The following is a 22,077-nucleotide window of genomic DNA, read 5'->3' as shown; positions in this document are numbered from 1 at the left end:
TCCCAATCCATGAGCCCAAACACCCTGGAGAATAAGAGAAAATCCCACATCTCTGTTAAATAGGCCCTTCCTTCCTTACACATAAAAATGTCAGATTCTTATCTGCATTTCATTCACCTTTAGTCATAGCCCAGCGATCTCCTGACGCCCTCACATACTTTTCTGATAAGGCAGGTATTCATCACTGCATATGGCGATGTATCAGCCACGATCTTATAGAATGGCAGAACAGGCTTGAAGGGCTGAGTGGCCTCCTCCTGTTTCTATGTTTCGGTTTCTGACGGTGGCTGAGAGGATGGGAACTCCCATCGTCTGTGGTTTATTAGGAAGATTTTGTTTTACTGGCCACGGGTTAACACTGAGCCTGTTCTCTACATTGAGTGAGCCGCCTGCTGGTGATTTTGGCAGCTGACAGGATGTTAACCGACATCTCAATGCAGGGTAAACCCCCGCACTTTATAAATTTCATTTGAAATATTCCACAAACATTCCACTAGGTTAAGCCCCATGCGGAGAAAACCTCACCTTGTCTAATTCGTAACTAATAAATGAACATTTACGTTAAAAAAAATTATTTGGTCACTTCAATCCACGGCTGTTTGTGGGGACGCTGTCTGTGCGCAATTGGCTGCCCACAAAATATACAGCCATTCACTTTACAGTATATTCCGTGAAGCGCTTTGAGACGTCTTAAAGGCGTGACAAGGAGCTGTATCAAATGCAAGGATTGTTATTTTGCAGGTATGTCATTTTATAAATATTAATTATAAAACATTTGGATACATCACAGGTGCTTCTTTCTTATAACTTATTTGTTTCTTCTGGTGAATTCGAACGTGTGAGAAATATTGGCCAGGACACAGAGAATGTCTTAACTCTTATTCATTGCCATGGAATCATTAACATCCACCTACACTGTTATTAGAGGCAAATGGGACCATTTCATATCATATTATCCAAAGGAAAACAGCTATGCTGTGCTTTGCTGCTCACCTTTCATCATTTAACAGCCTGAGATCTTGCACTGAATGCTCAACATGGCATCTATAACACTTCAGAGTTCAGATCTCTGCAGAATCTCTACTTACTTTAGGTTGGGAAGAACTGTAATTGATAATCACACTCAACTGGAGGCTGCGACATGTCTTCAGTTGGACAAACTGACCACAACTCAAGGAAAGCAAAGCTAAGGCAGAATTTAATTTTTACAAAACCCTCGAAGAAATAAAGAGAGAGAAAATAAAAAGGTCAGCAAGCACCGTCAAATTCTACATCAGCAATACATTTCACAGTGTAGCCGAAAGAGGACATAGACATGATCTTGCCTAGAAATATGAAAGCCTTTGACTATGTAACATCGAACATGTCACGTGTGTTTTGCCAGCAAAGCCAGCTTAAGATCGAGCCTGGAAGTGCCACCAGGACACCAGGATTCCCACCACTGCACAATGTGAGTGATTCACTACATTCTTGTCATCTCTGTCTTAACCTGGAAAAGGCTGCTACGTTTGAAGTGTTCACAGAGAGCAGAAGGTAAAAGAGCAAAGAAAATGGGTAGATGGATCTAAGCTGAAATTTCCAATCATTATGTATGACACTTGAATACAAACTGAAACAAAAATGAAAGAGCGCTACGCATAAAACAGGCTAGAGCTCCACCGCACCACAATTTTATTTCAGGACCAATCACTTGTTAAAGAGGGAAGCAACTCCTCAGGGAATTCTAGTACTGTTCTCCCACTTCAACATTTGTTTTCTACTAAAAACATTGAAATAATCAGACCTTTTATGTGTGGTTTGATGGGAAAGATGAGAAGAAAAAAAAAAGCAAGTATTTCTTCCCCAATAAAACATGTTGGAAAGTGCATAGACATCTGGTGAGGACAGGACTGGCTTAGCTACCAAACCCCCATCCCCCACCACCTCCCCTCCAAGTCTTGAATAGCCCTGGATATGAATGGTCTAAACTCATAGTTAGAAAATAGCCCTTTGACCAGGATACAAAAGAAAACCCAGCACAAGTCAGCATCTTCAGGAAAGAAGGGGAGAAAACACTGGAGGGAATGTTTTGTTTAAAAGTAAGGCTAGAAAATGCTAGATGCACACAGCGGGAACATCAACCTATAAAAGAGAGCGGAGATTAACATGGCGAGTGGGGTCACTTTCTCCTACAGAAGCCGGGTAGTGACATGCTGGCTGCTTCATTTTTTTAATATACTTCTTCACATTAAAAATGGGCTCAACTGGACTGAAGCAATGAATCAGACTTGCTAAAGGATCCTTGATACCCACAACCATAACGAACATGGATCCAATACCAATTTGATTGCCAAAAGAAGTAAAACAATCCTGGACGTGAAGCTGCTTCATCACCACTTCAAAGAAAGAGAAATGATCTGCCCGGTTTGAAAAAAAACGTGTTCAGGATAATTAGTGTGGATTCAAGGTAAGAGAGAAAGAGGACAGAGTAGAAGCCAATGTGCTGTGCCACTGACTTTTATCTTTCCAGCCAAAGAAACCAAAGTAAAAGTGTTTGATTAAACAGGAAAAGAAAAAGAGAGAAGAAAAAACCTGACAGACATCTAATGATAAAAGTGCAAAATCCAACAGGAGCCAATGATTGAGAGGCTCTCTCCCTCTCTCAAATCTGACTCACGAGAGAGAGAGAGAGAGAGGAAAGGTTTAGATCGAAAGCCCCGGATGTTGATGTAGTTATTGTCGAAGACAGTCCTCTGTAACACCTTGAGCAGCCAGCTCTGCAATGACATTGTCCAGGTAGTTGGGGTCAGGGTAGCCGTGCCCCGAGACGTTGGACCCCATCTCAGTTTTATGGTGAATCTCGTTCCAAACCACAGTGTCTGCCTCGCCTGTTGTGTTTGACGTACCCACGGTAAATATCAGTCGCCTGTTCCAAGCGACCTTCAGAAGCTCCAGGACCTGAAAAAAAAGCCAGAATTCATCCCTCCAGTCAGCGAGTTTCCAAGATAAATCCAATTGACACGGCAACAAATCTGATCCCTGGTGTTAAGAGGAATGAATGAATGAAGTTAACTGCTGTACGCAATTGGCTGCCGTGTTTCGTTTGCAAATATATAGTCGATTCACTTTACAGTATATTCTGTGAAGCACTTTGAAACATCTTGAAGACGTGATAAGACGCTATATCAGATGTAAGGATTATTATTATTATATCGTGGAGTCCTGTAGCTCAGTAGTTAGAGTACTCGCTTTGCAAGTGAGAGACCTGAGTTCAATTCCAGGCAGAGGGCGAAACCTCGGGCAAGTTTCCTTCCTCCACACAGAGCCTAATAATAATCCTCCAAAACCAAAAACAATAATAAATTGGTCATTTTCAATCTACAACTGTTTGTGGCACATTGCTGTGCGCAATTGGCTGCCGCGTTCGCCCACAAATATACAGTCAATTCACTTTACAGTGTGTTCTGTGAAGCGCTTTGGGACGTCCTCCTGACGTGAAAAGCGCTATATCAAATGCAAGGATTATTATTATTATCATTTTAACGGCGATTCCATGCAACAGATTAAGATGCAACAAACCACCCTTTAAAAATCTATTTTACAAGCATGTGGTGGTTTGATTTTTGCCCTCCATTACCTTTCTGCCTTTATCATTGTGTGGCAAGTAGCAGTGCCGAGGGAAGCCACGAGCAGTGAACGGTCTGCCTGGATTTGGATGCTCTGGACCCTGTTGACAACAAAGGAAGATCGAGTTGTGAATGAAACGAATGAGACTCTCCATCACAAAATACAGCCAATTCACTTTACAGTAAAATCTGTGAAGTGCTTTGAGACGTCTAGAGCACGTGATAAGGTGCTTTATCAAATGCAAGGATTGTTAATATTATTATTATCATTATCTGAACACAATGGATTGCAGCTCAGACGATTACCTGGATTCCAGGAAGAATATAATATGCAATGTGTATAGCTGCACAGTCTGGGTGTCCCGGCAGAGACTGAGGCAACAAGTAAAGATCCATTTTGCCTTTTGGCTGTGTACCAGTCTTTTCACCATAGATCATTTTACAGGAGGGACACTGTAAACTGCCGTCCTACAGAAAGAACAATTCAAACAATTCAGCACAGATTTCACCATCAGTCGGGATAATGTTACTGTAACAATTACATTCTCTGCCTCAAATTATTTTCTTCATGGACTTTCCGCCCTCCCACCACCAACTCTCTTGAACTCCGTCTATCAAATAATCTGTTAAATTGAGGTCCCACCTGTCTGCTCAGAGGGCCATTAAAGATCCCATGACAATAATCAAAGAGAAGGGAGTGTCTCCTGGTGTTCTGGCCAACAATCCTCCAGACAGAGTGCCACACAAGCATGTTATTTACACATGGAAATTGTATTTTGCCTGGAGAAAGGCACCTTCCAATTGATCATTCATTTCACAGCTGTTTGCAGGACCTTCTGTAATCACCCGCTGTATTTACTTGCATCGGTCATCTTCCCACCCACAAATCCACCCCTCTCGAATCCATCCCCCAACGCTGGTGCAAACCCTCAACTGTCCAGCACCCTGGGACGTCCTCCTGACATGAAAGGGACTATGTGTAGATTCATTGTTTAAAATGCAGCGTTTAAAACTAAACTCATTACATGGACCAAATCTGTCGGGTGTTTTTTGGCCAGCCACATTTGGAAACCAATCATCGTGCTTAAGACTATTCAAACCAGACAAGAGTCCTACACATGCACGTTATTTACACATGGAAATTGCCCTTTGCTTGCAGAGATGCAGCCTGTATACTTAATTCCAGAAAATATTAGGTGCAGATTGGTAAGACCCGAGGCTGGGGGACCCCACAGTGTCTATAAGGAGGCTGCTGGGGTTTCAGCTAAAGGGTGGAATCAGCTAAAACCTTGCAGCTTGCCATTGAGAAAATAGTCTGGATCTGGGACGTGTGCTTAGCTTTCACAGTATTTGTTTCCTGGGCTTTTCCACCATTATAAGGAAGTTCGACTGTGTGTGTGTGTAGACATATATATACACACACACTACATATCCACCCACAAAATATAGTCAATCCACTTTACGTTATAATCTGCAAAGCACTTTGAGACGTCTCAGCGACCTGATAACACTATATCAAATGCAAGGATTATTATATTATTTTATGACTATATTAAAAATAAAGAGTGGAATTTTTCTGCACCTTGGTCCCATTTTCATACATGGCCATCATACACAGCAGGTGAAATATGTGGCCACATTTTGTGAACTTCCCCACGCTATCAGGCTGGATGGTTTTACTGTGGGACACTCCATCATAACCAGATAGGTCACTCAGCTTCTCCATGCAGATTATACAGTCCTGAAACAAAAAATGGGGGAGAAAAAGCAAAGGTTTAATGATCTATTTTCAATAATTAGGATTCAAACAAAAGCTTGCTCTGTAATAATCCTTGCATTTGATATAGCGCTTTACCACGTGCTCGCAGAAGCGCTTCACAGAATATTCTGTGGAGTTAATTGACTACACTTTATGAGCGAAAGAGCAGTCAATTGCGCACAGCAGCGTCCCAAACAGTCGTGGATTGAGTGACCAAATTATTACTTTTTTTGGATGGGATTATTACCCTTGGAAAAGCGATCCTCCAATCGACTAACAATTGGAATTCCTACGTACTGCTAGGTAAACAGAGAAGTGTGGAGTAAGGAAACTTGCCCAACATTTCGCTCCGTCTGGGAAGTGCAAATGCTAATGCATAGTTCAGCAAGAGGAAAGACCTTCCTTACTTTTTTTTCACACAAAAGAGAGGGGCAGAATAAACATTTTTTCCACCTTGGCCCTAGTTTCCTTGTCACACTTATGCAGAAACCAGCTACATTTGTGGCCTCACCTCATCTGTACGTTGTTCCAATTTCACCATGTACTTTTTCACCACCTCCTCTGGGCCTTTCACCAATTCTGCATTGGGAGGAAGAAACAAAAGGAGACAATCAAGCAAAGCCAGGACTGAAAATTGCCATTGACTGCTAACAATCTAAACACACTCCTTCTCAGGTGTAAAATGATTTTGTTTGGACACTATGCTTTTTAAGCCCAACCTGAAAACCTGACCCTTGCCAAATACAGTTCCCTTTGGTGACTAATAATCCTTGCATTTGATATACCCTTTATTAGGTTATTGAAAAGTCCCAAGTGCTTCAGGTTTGTGGGACACTGCTGTGAGCAATTGGCTGCCAGGTAATTCATATGCACAGGTTTGTTTGTCTGGAAGAGGGCATGGAAATCGTTGATATTCCTGACGCTCAATGCATCCGCAGAGACAGATGAGCATAATGAGTAATCCAATAGTTCATTGCCAGCAAATCGTCATTTTGTATGCAAAAGGATTTGAGACACAGCAGGTTTGTCTGTTAGCCGAGCCACACAGATTGGAAAGGTCCAAGATTTGATCCACCAGAGAACAGCTGGCAAGCGTGGACTTGTAACTCAAGTAGAAAGGGAGTCGAGTGTTTTCAAGAGAGGCGAGGAAGGGAATATTGACAGAGAAAGGTATGAAAAAAAGGAACATCACAAAACGGAAGAGTTCTTAACTCTCCCTAAATTAAAATGAAATTGGTGCTCACCGACTCACAGGTTACTTACCTGCACAAAATATCCAAACAAAATACATTCTAGGCATAGTGTTGACCATTATGGTTCTGGCACCTGAGCCGGATCATGAAAAAGCCTTGTGGCTCTAAGTCCATGATCTGCCTTTGGCCCCAAAACTACACGTCCATCAGTAAGATCAGGAACATTCAGAACAACTTTAAAAACTCAAAACGTTCGAGAAGCCAAGAAATAAAAAACCGTACATTGAAATCTCAAGAGCTCACAGTACAGTACAATAACCAAACAGACCTTTGACTCACTGGGAACACGAAACACATTCGTACTGCTGAATAAAGAGGAAATGTCTTTTTTAACTACCTTTTCTGGACACTTTCTTCGATCTCCTAAATGATTTATCTTTGGCAGGGCTGGGTTTTTTATCACTTTTTCTTGAGTCGGGATTGGACACGGGTTTAGCTGCGCGGGTGAAACACGCAGGAAGTCCAGCGGCACACATCAGAATTGCAGCCATGCCTACAAGGTCAGTGATCAGCATGCATGGGGAGAGGGGGGGAGGGGGAGGGGAGGGATGAGGGAGAAGGGGAAGACGGTAAAAAGACAAACATAAAAACACACGTAAAGTAAATTTAAAAACAAAAAAGAAACCAAAGAGAAAATCTAAAGGAATGAAAAGGTCAACAGAAGTAAACAAAATGCAAATCACCCAACAACAAAAGGTTTGAAAAGATCAAAAGTGTCAGTCCAAATCGTGCAAATCAAGTCATCACAGACCCCCATCACTTCACCAGTGATCTGAAAGAGATGAGTAAACAGCAGCCCAAAGAACATGTGTTAAGGCCAGTGAAGCCTCGATGCAAATAAAATAGTGCAAACAACAGCATTTCCATACACTGATTGTGAGCTCTAATACACTGGGACCTCCTGCCTCTATCCCAATACGATAGCAACCCATTCAGCTAAGTGAAGAACCCAAATAACTAGTTGTGTGCATAACATAACTTCAGTATTGTAAGCTTTGTAAAGTAAGGAGCTTGCACTGAAGTCTATGGAAAAACAACACCAAAGGCTAACAGCTCGGATAATCAGGGACTTCAGATAAACAGGATCGCAATGTTGTTTATCACTTCAGTTTATCACTTGGTCTACAATAAAACTCATTCACTAAAATGTATTATTTTCAGAGTTCCTTGTGCTGTCTAGGGCTGCACCACAGTCTTCTCTCCTATCTCCCCAACATACCCCAACAATGGAAACTCAGGAAAATAGGATATTTATCATTAATTTCCTTGGGAGATGTGTAGGATTCTTCACGTGCCCAATTGTTCTCCCACCCACTGTACTGATGTCTCTCCCCCTTTACAGACACCTTGTGAGACAGCAGTGCCTCTTTATTTATTAGTCTTCGGGCAAGGGAGAAGCGATACTGGGAGTTAAATGCAGGTGAGAGGACTCAACTACAGGAGAAACAGTGCTTCATACAAAAACATTTGATCAGTGGATGCACTTTCTCTGGTTAACCTTGGAACGGGACAGCACTTTTGAACTGTAAATTAATTTTCATTTGTGGCAGTCATTGGGATTCTGCTTAATGTTCTTGCAGCCAAGAATAGGACTAGCCAAGGCATTCCATGTCCAAACTTCTGTGTTTATCTCACACCATATTTTCAGTACTTTGTTGTCCTTCTGTGAGAGAAGCTGGCAATGGGATGATATGGGATGCAGGTGGCACCTTCCTCTCATGTCCCTCTTACCCTTAGGCCTGAGACAACATCCCCAAAATGGAACAACAGTTCATCGGAGAGGTTGAGAGCACTCACCTCTGCTCCCCAGAACAGCTTGGCAACATAAGGTCAAAAAAACCAAATCTGCCAACGCTGTGGCTCCATTGGATTGGTATTCCAACACCAACCTGTCTAAGTGTGGTTAAACTCACGGTCTCAGGGCTGCACAAACGGAAAGGAATACAAAGCACCTGCCTGCATCTACATTCCCAAAAGAGCGGCCCAAGGTGCCTGCATGCAGCATACAGCATATGAAGTGAAAATCGAGTCCTGGTAGATGCATGCTCAGCTCCCTGCCTCAGGGAAATCACTACCAAGCTTTCGCAAATGTGCACGAAAGGCAAGAGGTAAAAGCCAGTGTTTAAGCATGGATCCAATTACAGTAAGCCTATCTGAAAGAGTAAAGGGAATAAACCGTCCTTTTCTTCTACTATATATCCCTCCTCTAGTGCAAAAATTACAAGTAGATTTTTTTGATAACTGTACGTTATCGGGAGGAACGAAGTCCATGTGTGAACAGACAGGTGGTGAAATCATAAAGGGCTTTAACAAGGAACTCAGCAAGTTCATAGAAATGAAAAAGAAATCAGGGTCATTCTGCTCCATCCGCTCAGCAAGCTCCGGCCTGCTGCACATCCCCCACCTTTTGGAATTCCATCCCACAGTCGCTTTGTCTTGCTCCCCTCCCTTTCCTCCCTTAAGGCACATCTCAAGACCCTGCCTTTCTCCTTGGTTATGAGGAGGTTTGAAGACATCTACCACACCCATGTCTTGCCCTCCTCTCCTGGAAGTAATAACCTGATGGGATTGTAGTGCCAAGGAGTATAGTACTCAAGGGGAAATTCTACAGGTGAGCCAACCATGGAGTGTGATCCTATCCTAATCCAACATCTTGGTCAACCTCAGTGTAGCAACCCCCCACCACCCCAGCTCAGATCATCTAATTCATCATTAAACAGGAGAATTCTAAAGCATCCTTGGTATATATGACCCGGAACCAGACTGAAGCAGTGTCCTATTGAGAAAGGTCATGAATCACTTTCATTCTGCTAAACACAGTTCTCAAGTTGTAGATGAGCAGTGCTCTCTAACCCAACAAATCTTCCATTCCACTAACTTGCAGGAGACTTTTAACCTTCTGCTTCAGTAACAAGGTTGCTCCTGGAATCCTTTTGTATTTCAAGACAATTCTAATATAGGGGTTTGGATCTCATTTTATTGAGAACCTGTATATCAAAGTATATGGCAGTTACCTGTATACTCATGTAAGCAGTGGATACTTGCATGCTAATGTATGCAGCAGTTACCAGTATATACTTATATAGAAATGTTCGCAACAGTTGCCTGTAAATACAGATATATTAATGCACATACTGCCTCCTAATGTACACAGCTGTTATCTGTAAACTAATGTGTGAGAGCTCCCTGTGTACTAGTGTAAGTATATACTAATTTACATTGCAATAACTTGTATATCACCGTTACCTGCGAATGCTGGTATTACATGGCTTGGACCGTTCAGCTGGATGGGCACCGTTGGGATGCTGCAGAGAGGAAGAAAGAGGAGTAGATGTCACAATGATTGAACAGGATACAGAATTCCTGCAAACAAGCACTCAAGGAAGAAATGCTGTTAAAATAGACAATTTAAAATCACAGCATGCAAGAAAACAAAACACCAGTTAATTGCAAAGAGATTTTCCATCATGACATCAATCATGACATAACCACATTTAACGCAGTCCAAAGTTACTAGTGAATGCGCACTATTCAGTAAGACTCCAAGATAGATGTAACCGTCCACAGAAGCTCCCAACATGACTGCAGCAGGATCCTGGAAGCTCAGACACCTTGGAAGTACCGGTCTACGCTATACAGTATACACATATTTAGAGTTTGAGCCCCACATCGGAACTCGGAATCACATACACAGCTGACAACGTTAAACTGCGAGATCCCATGGCACTATTCAAGAAGAGAGTTTCTCTCTCTCGGTGTCCTGGACAACAATTCCCCAAATAAAATTGGTCACTCACTTCACGGTTGCTTGTGAGACCCTGCTGGGTGCAAACTGACAGCCCCATTTCGCGCACAAAATTCAGTCAATTCACTTACAGTATAATAATAATCCTTGCATTTGATATAGCGCCTTTCACATCTTCTCGATGTCTCAAAGCGCTTCACAGAATATGTTGTAAAGTGAATTGACTGTATATTTGTGGGCGAAACGCGGCAGCCAATTGCACACAGCAGCGTCCCCACAAACAGCCGTGGATTGAAGATGACCAATTTATTATTGTTTTATTTTGGGAGGGATTATGATTAGGAGTGTGGAGTAAGGAAACTTGCCCAAGGTTTCGTCCTGCCTGGAATTGAACCCAGGTGTCTCGCTTGCAAGGCAAGTGCTCTAACCACTGAGCTACAGGACTCCACATATATCCTGTGAAGCTCTTTGAGACTTCTCCACGACGTGATAAGACCTATATTGAATACAAGCATTGTTGTTATTATTATTACCTACGTACAGTACATGCATTTAGTCCACTGGGATCTTGCAGGAAATGGTGTTGATGTTTTTATCCACGAGATGGCAGCATATGGCTCACATCGTCTGACTAAGGTGAGCGATTGGCTGATCATTTCAAGTGGTCAATGTTTAAATAGAAGGGTCGATTTCAGGCGATCAGAATGATGGTTTCCCCAGTGACGGGAGAGAGAAACTGAGTCCATCCCAGACCTTCCGGACGGACGCTTGCAGGCAGGAAGCACCAACAGGGGGGNAAAAAAATCAGACAAAAGGCCAGATCCCAAGATAGAAACTGAATGAGACGGAGGAAGAGGAGTCGTTATTTTAAATGACAAAGAGGAGAAGTTCCATCTGGTTCTAGCATTGACTATTTTCTTAACATTTCAGAGCAATCAGAATTTGGGGAAATTTTTTGAATGGTTTTAATTCCAGCTGGAGGAAGAGCTCAGTTTGTAGGACTCAGAATTTCTCATTAAGGAACCCACATGAATAAATACCACACATTGCACCCTAGGGTCTCAACACAACTGCCTTTGCAAAGCCGCTGCTACTCGACAAGAAAAGTGAAATAGATTTCGCTCACAAAACATTCGGCTCATCTCACATTCTTTTGTCTACTTCTTAGCAATAATCGCGACAATATTCAGCAACAGAAGGGAAAGAATGTTTTGCCCAGAATTACTTTAATAGCAGGATACGAGCCATTAACAATAGACTAAAATGACCTTGTGTGGTACAATGTGTGCAGATAGATTATCTGGTAAGCAAAAAGATGCATTATTAGTATAATGGGCCAAACAAATACAACTCTGCCAGTAAACGCATGCAATTAGGGTCGTTCCAAATGTTTCTGATACAGGGAGCAGCAGCACAGCACAAAGGATGTGTTTGTTCTTGCCCAAGTAGACTTTGGCCACAATGTTTTTAGTAGTGTAATTTAGACCCCAATCAAGTAAAAAAAATTAATGTTTTAATTTAACAAACCAGGCTCACAGACACTCCCATCAGAGGTGACCGTGGCCATCGATTAGGACGCATTTCAGAAGCTTTTAAATAAATTGGTTGTGGAATGGAATTTTTGATCTGTCGTGAGAAATAAATTGTTTAATTTTATAAATTATCAATCCCATTGTGGCTCCAGAAAACCTGTTACTTTGAAGTGTAGTGATTGATAATAATAATAATCCTTGCATTTGATATAGAGCCTTACCACGTCTTCGAAATGCCTCAATGCGCTTCGCAGAACATACTGTAAAGTGATTTTGTGGAAGAAATGCGGTAGCCAATCGCACACAGCAGCGCCCCACACACAATCGGGGATTGAGTGACTGGGGTCTAGGATTCCCCGATCGTCCTGGAAATCAGAACTCTGTGTGACACAAGGTGTTGCACTGACCAGAGTATTACATAACTTGTAGATGAATTCTGAAACCTGAACTCCACTGATTTGGCAATGGAGCCCAGCATTCTGTTTGTCTTGTTTACTGCTGCCTCATACCGTTTTGACATTTGAGTGATGAGTCAACGAACAACCCTTGATCTCTTTCAGCTTCCCCTTGGCAAATTCTATCCCATCCATACAGTATGTGTTTCCTATGCTTACTTTCATAGGGTAAAGGCTCACTAGAGAGGCGGTTGAAGCAGGAAGAGTTGATTCTTTCAAACAGATTAGATAGTTTCCTTTTAGGAAATAACATTATGGGATATACTACATAGGTAGTTTGGGATGTATGTGCATGCAACTGCCAGGAAGGTGGAAGGCAAATTAGAGGGTCTTTTTTTCATCTTGCATTTCTTATGTACTTTCTGTATGCAATACCTTGCATTTACTTGTATTGAACATTATTTGCCAATTATCAGTCCATGTGCATACCTTATCAAGTCCTTTGTAAGAACTTTGAGCTCCGCCAAGGTTAAGTGCTCTGGGATCCTACCCTGCACGAGGGGCGCTATATAAATGCAAGTTGTTGTTGTTGCAGTAAGATCTTTGCTGCTTCCCGATTCCACTGTTCCCTCCAACTTGATGTCATCTGCAAATTTAATTACTTACACTAGAAAAACACCTAGTGGAACATTACGCCCAACTGTAAATGAACAGGATGCTCATCTCTCTATTTAAGGGACATTGCAGGTACAGGTTAGCTGCCACATTTGCCTACATCAAATTCACTTGGTTTCTCATCAACAAGTGCTTCAAGAAGTTATTTTTTACATGAGAGGTGCAAAATAAATGCAAACTTATTTAACATGAAAGGCGCGATGTAGATGCAAGCTGCTGAAGTTATTAGCTGTGAAAATATTATTTGAGGCAACCTTCAGTGCTTTTAATATCCTACAGGAAAAACAAAAACACCTTCTTATCCTCAAACCTTCTCTGAAACACATGGATAGAGAACATGTTGTGACGAAAAGCTGCCAGTTTGGCACGAGTTTACTAGAACAAATAAAATCAGCATTTCAAAAATATTCAAAGCAGAAAATGTGGGTGAGTCACCAAGAGCTGCCAGCAGCTGTGGAAGCAATTCCCAGTAAAAGACAGCCAGCTCCTTGTAAAAAGGGGGATGGGAGAAAGCAAAGAGAGATCTGGTGGTGTATTCTACACTGGAAATTCCAACCAACGACTTAACAGACTTTGTGCAGCCATAATACATTCAGTGGTCAGTGAGGCAGGTGAATTGAGAACAACAAGGAGCCTGTGGGGTACCTCTCCACCCACCCACATGGTCTGCAAACAATACAAAAAGACTGTCCTCTCTCTTGCTTCTAAACTCGCTTCATTCCAAAACTTTCTTCCATCCCCATCCTCTTCCCACGCTGCTCATAATAGTGCTCGCATTGTCTGGACGAACAGCTGCTTGCTATGCCTCTCAGTCTGCTTTCCTGACAATGCAAAGAGATTCCAAAATCCACGGTGGCTTTCAGCCAAGGACCAGCGTGTGCGAGGGCACTGGTCACTCACGGCAGAACATAGTGATCTTTAGGCAATTTCAATAACTTTACAAGATGCCGAACTGTAGGGCACGGATTCAGTAAGCTCTATTTAAATGCCGCCAGAACAAATTGACAGTAATTAGTTCCAATTGCGGCAAAGAAGATTTTTGTGGATTTTCACAGGGAATTATTTTACATAGCTTCTTGCTTTTTCCATTAATTTTAATGAACTTTCAAGTTTCCGACACGCATTTTAAAGTTCCACCTCCCTATAGCCTGTAGAATAAACCTGTGATTTATATAAAAATGTGCCAATCTGAAAATGTGCACACTTCTTTTGAAACACTGCCAAAGGACAATCAACATCTAAAGGGTTAACCTGTGGCTTTATTACCTGTAATGTTCACAGTAAAGGTCTTGACTTACACAGCTACAGGAAGATGTATGATTATTAAATGTCACTGTAACCAAGAAATTAACTGCTTTGGTGGATACTGTATGAATTACATATTTCTTAATCAGTTCAATAGGTTTGATCAGCACAAAGGCCACTTGTGTGGAGCGACGCATCACGCAGGTATTAAGAGACCAGGCTATGTCAGCAAGACGGGGGAGAACTTTTATAATAATCCTTGCATGGATTGAGTGACCAAATTATTAGTTTTATTTATTTTTTGAAAGGATTATTATCCCCGGAAAAGCGACCCGCCAATCAACTAAGGGGTTCCTACTTACTGCTAGGTAAACTGAGGAGTGTGGAGTAAGGAAACTTGCCCTGCCCAGGAAATTAGCCTGGGTCCGTTCGCTTGCGAGTTGAGTGCTCTAACCAACAGGCTCTCAAACTGTCCATTTTAAATAGCTCTTTTAAAATTTTACTGAGAACTCTTTCTCTTATTAAATAATGACTCAAGAACTAATGCACACTGCTTGCTGTCTTATCGCCTGAGGTGGGTACAGATGCAAATTCCTTTTCGCAGCCCCTTCCAATTTGTTCTTTTGTCCTCAAGGCAATAAATCATGTTCCACAGCCCAACATTAATGCATCTCAAGCATCTGTACACACAAGTCTAGGCAATGCACATCAATAGCTCATAGGGAGAACAGAAAGGCTGAGCCTAATCCTGTTCTCACACAAGTACCCAGGGTTTTTCCCAAGCCCTGGCCGATTCTACCCCCTTTCTGATCTCAAATGTAGTGTGCTCTGCAATGTGGATAGAATCTGGCTCAGGTATGGTTCCTCTCCTCCCCCACTGCCACCTTATATGTTTGAAAAATCTACTGACACTATACAATAATAATCCTTGCATTTGATAGAGTCTTATCACGTCTTCCAGTCATCTCAAAGCGCTTCACAGAATATACTGTAAAGTGAATTAACGGTATTATTGAGGTCCAGCGGTAGCTACAGGACATTGTGTACCAGGGTATCTCTGAACCTGTCGTCTGAATCCAGTTCCTTTGTTTGTCTGAAGTAAACAGTTTAAATCCACGATTTAGTTGTGACCAAAGTGATTAAGGATTGATGTGTGTGTTAATCGCTTAATTATCAGACACCCCACCCCAAGCAATGCAGCGCATCAGGAGTTGAATACTGTACCTGGAACCATTGGTGAAGTGGGATCCGGAAGTTGGGGGAAGACCAGTGGCTATTCCTGCAGCCCCAGCCCAACTGGCAGCTGCGATGTTCATTCCTGTCATAGATATTGGCCTTTTGGTGTAGGGGGAGAATCCGTGGTTGGGAGATGCCACTAGAGACGAGCGGCTGGAAGGCTGTTGGGTGGAGGGGCCTGCTAGGTTGTACACAATATGTCGATTACGATTCAACATGGGTCCCGTGACAGTATTGGCCAAACACTGGTGACAAGAGCACAATTGCCCATTGTGCATGGGTCCAGCGGTAGCTAAAGGATATTGTGCACCAGGATATCTCTGAACCCGTCGTCTGAATCCAGTTCCTTTGTTTGTCTGGAATAAACTGTTTAAATCCACGATATAGTTGTAACCGAAGTGTCCTAAATCTGCAATCTGTTGCCGAGCACTGTAGGAATTTTCTATAAAAATACAAATGTGCATTTCATAGGCTGTCCAACCACCTTCATCATTCTCCCATTGCCATAGGATTCCTTTTGCTGGGGCCGAGGTCTGTGAATAAAGCTGCCTCCTAATGTTACGCATTCTTCCTGTGGAGAAAGAGAGAGAGAAAAAAAATGGGAGACAGATTCCATTTTTTTTTACACACAAAATGAACCACAATGAAAACACACAGAAATTAGTGCGTTACAACCATTAGACTAGGCGATGCATTTAATTGTTGAATTAAACTTTTACTTTGAAGTTCTTCTTCTGACAACCATTTGAAATAGTTCACAAGATTATAATATGACGCATAAACTGCTAATTTCTCAAATCCGTGAAGATTTTAATCCAAAATACTTCTCCACACAAGCCTCAGCTCTGAGTTGGAACCTCAGAAAATGGGTGGTTTAGGAGTTTGCGTCTGCAATTCCCCGTCTGGCAAGTTCCCAAGATCAGTGCTACCCCAGCATCGCAATCTGATGTGAGGGAGGGAGCTGTGCAGGTGGCTACACAGGTGAAACCTGCTCAGAAGGTTGCAAAAGAAAAAGAGGAAATGGTCTTTTTTTAAAATAAATCAACCAAGATCCAATAATCTGGTGGAACAGGCCTGACATCTTGGGCACTATGGATGTCTGAATGGCCTGTTCCTATATCAATTGTTAGCAGTTGAAATATGGATTCCTAATGAGACCACTTTGAAGGGAGAGGCTCCTGTAAGGTGGAAGGAAGGTGGAAGCAAAACCAACTCACAACTAGATGTCCATTCCAAATGACCGGATTTACTCATTTATTTTTTGTCTTACAAAACCCTTATTGATTCTGAACCCCGTTAAACAATCTATAGAAAATGTACAGCACACACTATTCAACTGTCCAGCCCACTAATGACACAGGACTGAACTATTCTGTGGCCACTACAATCTGTCCATGTATGTGCAGATTTCCTGTTATTCTTTCTAATTTCCTTTGAAGGGCAATGTGTCGGTGTGCAGACAACTATTAAAGTAGTCAGTGCATTTCAACCCACACGTCTGTTAGCCAGAGCATGTTTTATCTGCACTTCCGATCAGCAATGCCCTGTTGATATCCCAGCAGGTTAAATCCCCTCCTCCTCACCAGCTCTTCTACATATAACTGACCTATCACCCAGTTCAACATGCTATATGGAAAATTGATAGGGGTGAAAAATATATGAAGAATATATGAATGACACCGGGCAGTCTGTAACTCTGGAAACTCCTTCATAGGCCACACAACGTGTTTGTGGGACATAGCTGTGTGCAATTGGCTGCTGCACTTCGCCCACACTGGGAGAAAAGCCATTCTCTTTCCGAATAGTGTCATGGAATCATAAACATCCACCTGAAGATAGGCAGGTGCCATGTCAATTTAGCATCTCAACAGAAAATGGGGCTTGAACCCACAAACTTCTAACCCAGAGGCGCAATTGCAGTGGAGATTAATTACAGTTCTTTCCTCCTGGCAATGCCGGACACTTGTGTTAATTTATAATGTTTTATAGAGACCGGTGGCACAGAATGCTAGGGCTCCAACAGAATGTAAAAATTCACAAGTATCATCAATAGTTCAACAAGGAGTTAAAGAAGCTCCCGAGATTAATACGGTACTGTGATTTAACACTGCTTATAGAGCTGTGCTAACAACTCCTTTGCCTAAGCATTTATCGACTGACAATGAGAAGAATCCACAGGCATATGAATGTCAAGTTGATCAACATTTGAACTATTCATCCACTCTCCTTCACCGCCACATCTGTACTCCATGAGTTACGTTTTCCTTAATGCCAAAAACAAGTTTGAATGGGGCCTGAGAAGGAGATCTGAGGTGCCGGAAACACAAGGTAAATGAAAAGAGATATTGAAGCAAATCCTCTGCAGTGCTGTATGCATTACATTTCACAAACGTCAATTCAAGGTTATTCGACTCATAAGAGCTCCAAGATTCAATCCACCACTTCCGGGCTGATGAAGGCTGAAGCCGCTGTGGCCGCAGGAACCAGACAATATCCGTAATTTCATGACTTTGATTTGAGAAATTTCAAAACAAGCTGCCGAGCAGTAATTGTGTTGGGCCTATTTGTAAGTCTGAACTATGATGTTGACGATGTTTGAGCATGAAATTATCTTGGACTAGATTTGGACTGCCAAGTGATCAGAATGACACGACAATATACTTTTCACTCAAGGTGGGACTTCCTGTCACTAAGTCTGTAATAAATATGTTCAGGCTGGAAAGTTCATTTGCATCTCATCTACAGGGCTTTATTTTCCAGCTTTAAAACAACACATTTCAGCAGCCGTTTAGCAACAACAGCTCAGTTTCTCCATCAGATCCCTTGTGGTCGATCCTATTTCGCTGACTGGTTTTAAGTGCCACACTGGCTTGGTTGTCAGCACTCTCGCCCCCAGGTCAGAAGGTTCAAACTGTGCATCAGGAGTTGAGCTTAGTTTAAGCTGATACTCTGGTACACTGCTCGGGGAAGCCAGGCAAGCTGACAAAAGGTTAAACCAAGGTCCCGTGGGCCTGTTCTTCAGGTGGACATTAAAATCATAAACAGCAATACAGTAAAACTCACACAATTCCACACGACTGCTCTAAGTACCTTACCCTGAATATATCTATTACAGATTTAGTGACAGGAAGTCCCACCTTGAGTGAAGAGTATAATTTAATGTCATTGTGATCACTTGGCAGTCCAAATCTACCTTTCCATGTACTGAGTACCCTCACGGTAGTTCTCGTGTTTTAATGATTTTAGTTCAGATTTCTCACATTTGCAGGTTTTACTTTGATCTCTTCAGGCCAGATATCTAAGCAGGTTTTTCCAGTATGCTTTGCCTGAAATCCAAGCCTATATACAACGATTACAAGGCTCAAATGTGCATTTTATCCTCCCTATATTTGAATGTGGGAATGGATAAAATGCACCCTACAAAACAATTCTTTGCCATGCTGCAGAGAAAACAGCATCACAAGATCACCAATATATAGTACAAAACTTTACATGCCATGTGGAAATATTTCAATAATACAAGATTGGGGGTTTCGGTTAACAGGCAGCTAATCCTTGCAGCAGAAAAATGTGGTTTCACGCTATGAACAAAGCAGCCGTTTTGACAACTGGAATGCTGGGCCAAACAAACTTGGGCACTATAGACACTAAATATTCATGAGATCCTCAGCAGTTCCCTCTACTGCAACCATCCTGTGTCATTAAATAATGAACAGCACATAGATTTTTGTAGAGAACAATAAAAGGTTAATGTTCTGCCAGGTTTTCTATGCGATGGAATAATCCCTTATTTTCCTGTGACACAATGGAGAATCCTAAACCTCCACACTGAACAAGCGACTCAGTAAGAGAGCTGTGGGCTTAATGCTTAGTTCTAAGTTCCTCGTTCCACTGCCTACTTGCTCCAGACATCAAATCCACAAAGATCGACTACCTTTGTGTGAAGCTATAATTGTGTGAAGCTATAAAAAGTCCCTGTATTAAAAAAAATTGCACTGCAAATCCTCCAGTGAAAAAGGATGGAGATTGCCTTGTTGTGTAAGTGAGATCTGAGGAAAAAAATGGGAGATAATAGGAAGCAATGTTTTCATCTTGTATTTCCATCTATGTTTGCCACAAGAAGCTAAAAGTGGATTTTGACTGCAGTATGATCTGGTAACACACCATTTCACACCAGATAAGCACTTTATTGCTGTTAACCATTGTGATCAGGCCAATTAAAACAGGAATTATTATGGGGGGGGGGGGGGCTGGTGGAAAGAGAAGGAGTGTGCATTGAAAGCACTGCTGTGATTGACTAAGCTAAAAGCACACAGCTTACCAGTACAAAGCACTGGGAAGCTTCCAGCCGCTTGGCCAACCCGTGAGAGCTTTCGCTCGCAGTGTTACCAAGAACCAAGAAAAAAGAATCCCTTCCCCCATTCCCATTGTTGAGACAGACAAGCAGGTCAAGCGTCTGGCTTAGCCATTGAATCCTTGAGTTCAGCAAAGAGGGGCGACTCAGCTCTGCTTCCCCTGTTGCCATGTGAGTAACCCCGGAGCCACCTCTAGCCTGAAAGACATGCTCAGTCTGAAGATTGATAGTGACAAGTTGGTCGTCCTGTAACTACTCAATCCACAATACTTAATTATATGATCAACAGGACATTGTAATCTTACTGGAGGAATTTTCAGGCACATTCTATTCCTGATCCACCAGGGAATCCTTACTCCAAAGTTTAAAAAAAAATCCAAAAAATAATGCTCATGTAAAACAGCTGTTAGGAAATACCATGATTTCTCAATCACTGCAAAAAATAGCCTATTCCCTTTAAAAATAATTGGCTGCCGCGTTTCTCCCACACAAAAAAATTTGCAGTCAATGACAGTGGAGTCCTGTAGCTCAGTAGTTAGAGCACTCGCTTTGCAAGCGAGAGACCTGAGTTCAATTCCAGGCAGAGGGCGAAACCTCGGGCAAGTTTCCTTACTCCACACAGAGCCTAATAATAGTCCCTCCAAAACCAAAAACAATAATAAATTGGTCATTTTCAATCGACGACTGTTTGTGGGACATTGCTGTGCGCCATTGGCCGCCGCGTTCACCCACAAGCATACAGTCAATTCACTTTACAGTGTGTTCTGTGAAGCGCTTTGGGACGTCCTCCCGACGTGAACAGCGCTATATCAAATGCGAAGGATTATTATTATTATTAGTGTATGGTGCGAAGTCCTTTGAGACGTCTCACAGACGTGATAAGGCGATATATCAAAATGCAAAGATTATTATTATTATCATCATCATTACTACAGACTGTGGGGTGAAAACGCCAGGATTCTTCTTCTTATTCTTATTATTATTATTCTCCTTATGATCATCTCAAATCAGTGGAGGGTTGTGAGAATGACGAAGTGAAGTAATCTAAACCCAAATTATTCTGAGGAAGTTTAGAGTCAACCTCTCTCTCTCCCCCCCCCCCCCCTCCCTCTCTCTTCCCCCCCCTCTCTCTCTCCCCTTCTCTCCCCCCCTCTCTCTCCCCCCCTCTCTCTACCCCCTCCTCTCCCCTCCCTCTCTCTCCTCTCCCTCTCCTCCCCCCCCCTCCTCTCCCTCTCCCCCTCTCTCCCCCCCTCCCTCTCTCTCCTCTCCCTCTTTCCTCTCTCTCCCCCCCTCTCTCTCCCCCTCCTCTCCCCCCCTCCCTCTCTCTCCTCTCCCTCTTTCCTCTCTCTCCCCTCCGTCCCCCCCTCTCTCTCCCCCCCCTCCTCTCTCCCCTCCTCTCCCCCCCCTGTAAACCAGCTGGATGTCAAGAGCCAGAGCGGGGGCCCGAACCGTCAGTACCTGTGTCCTGGCGGAACTGTGTGAGCGTGGGGATGTCGATGATGTAGGGCGCGAGCCAGGGGTCGGCCTGGCCCAGCGAGATGCTGTGGGCCCCTTTGGCCGCCGCTCCGTGCAGCAGCGGCAGCTGCTGGAGGCTGCGCTCGATGTGCTCACTCACTCGGCCGCTGTAAGGCCTCCAGCGGCCCATCTCGTCCTCCCACTCCCACACGGTGACCAGCGGCCCGGGAGCGGCGGCGGAGGGAGCGGCGGAGGGAGCGGCGGCGGCGCCTCCACCACCTCCGTGGCCGCCGCCGATGATGATGGCGGTGGGGCCCGGCGGCCCGGGGTAAGCGAAGGGGACCGGGGGGAAAATGGCGGGTCCGCCGCTTCCCCCTCCACCACCTCCTCCTCCTCCCGCTGCTGCTCCTCCACCGCCGCCTCCTCCTCCTCCTCCACCACCGTGAGCCGAAGCTGCCATTTGCTCCTCTTCGCGGTGCGGGGAACCGCACGAACTACGAACGCGGGACAACTTTCCTCCGACGTCGTCCTCCGTCCTCCTCCCCTCAATGCATCTTGTACCGTCTCCAAGGGACGTCACAGAGCATCTCGCGCGGGGCCCGCTGGAACTTGTAGTCCTTTCCCGCCAGTCACGGCGGGCGCGGCGATACCCGGATCCTGCTCAGCCGAACTACAAGTCCCGAGATGCTCCGCGGGCCGTCAGTCAGTCAGGCCTGTGGGACTCCCCCCCCTTCTCCCCCACAGCATCAAGTTAATGGAAACCAAAACTTAAAATTCGTTCCACCAACTTTTTTTCCCCCTACTTTACATTTACTTGCAGCCA

The 22,077-nt window shown here is 43.4% G+C and overlaps 1 protein-coding gene across 1 annotated transcript; it reads right to left on the bottom strand.

Moving 5' to 3' along the window:
- Positions 1 to 1,181: 1,181 nt before the first annotated feature.
- Positions 1,182 to 21,714, bottom strand: dtx2 (deltex 2, E3 ubiquitin ligase). Its single transcript, XM_007896668.2, has 9 exons — positions 21,258 to 21,714; positions 15,434 to 16,016; positions 9,864 to 9,922; positions 6,955 to 7,110; positions 5,876 to 5,943; positions 5,188 to 5,346; positions 3,912 to 4,073; positions 3,617 to 3,706; positions 1,182 to 2,937 (listed from the first exon to the last, which is right to left on the bottom strand). Exons 1-9 carry the CDS (start codon positions 21,712 to 21,714, stop codon positions 2,713 to 2,715), a joined length of 1,959 nt encoding a protein of 652 aa, XP_007894859.2. The 3' UTR covers positions 1,182 to 2,712.
- Positions 21,715 to 22,077: the final 363 nt, after the last annotated feature.

The sequence above is a fragment of the Callorhinchus milii genome, unplaced genomic scaffold (genome assembly GCF_018977255.1).
Source record: "Callorhinchus milii isolate IMCB2004 unplaced genomic scaffold, IMCB_Cmil_1.0 Scaffold10, whole genome shotgun sequence".
In the NCBI taxonomy this organism is placed as follows: Eukaryota; Metazoa; Chordata; class Chondrichthyes; order Chimaeriformes; family Callorhinchidae; genus Callorhinchus; species Callorhinchus milii.
The sequence above is the reverse complement of the archived record's forward strand: the minus strand, read 5'-3'. Positions and strand labels throughout refer to the sequence as shown.

What these genes read in the sequence shown, in the direction of transcription:
- dtx2 (XM_007896668.2), bottom strand. Translation starts at nt 21,714, where the DNA reads ATGGCAGCTTCGGCTCACGGTGGTGGAGGAGGAGGAGGAGGCGGCGGT. An exon ending in CACTTCACCAATGGTTCCAG is followed by an intron (nt 9,923 to 15,433) that starts GTACAGTATTCA and finishes TCCTCTCTGCAG; the next exon opens with CATCCCAACGGTGCCCATCC. An exon ending in TGTATGAAAATGGGACCAAG is followed by an intron (nt 4,074 to 5,187) that starts GTGCAGAAAAAT and finishes TTCTTTCTGTAG; the next exon opens with GACGGCAGTTTACAGTGTCC.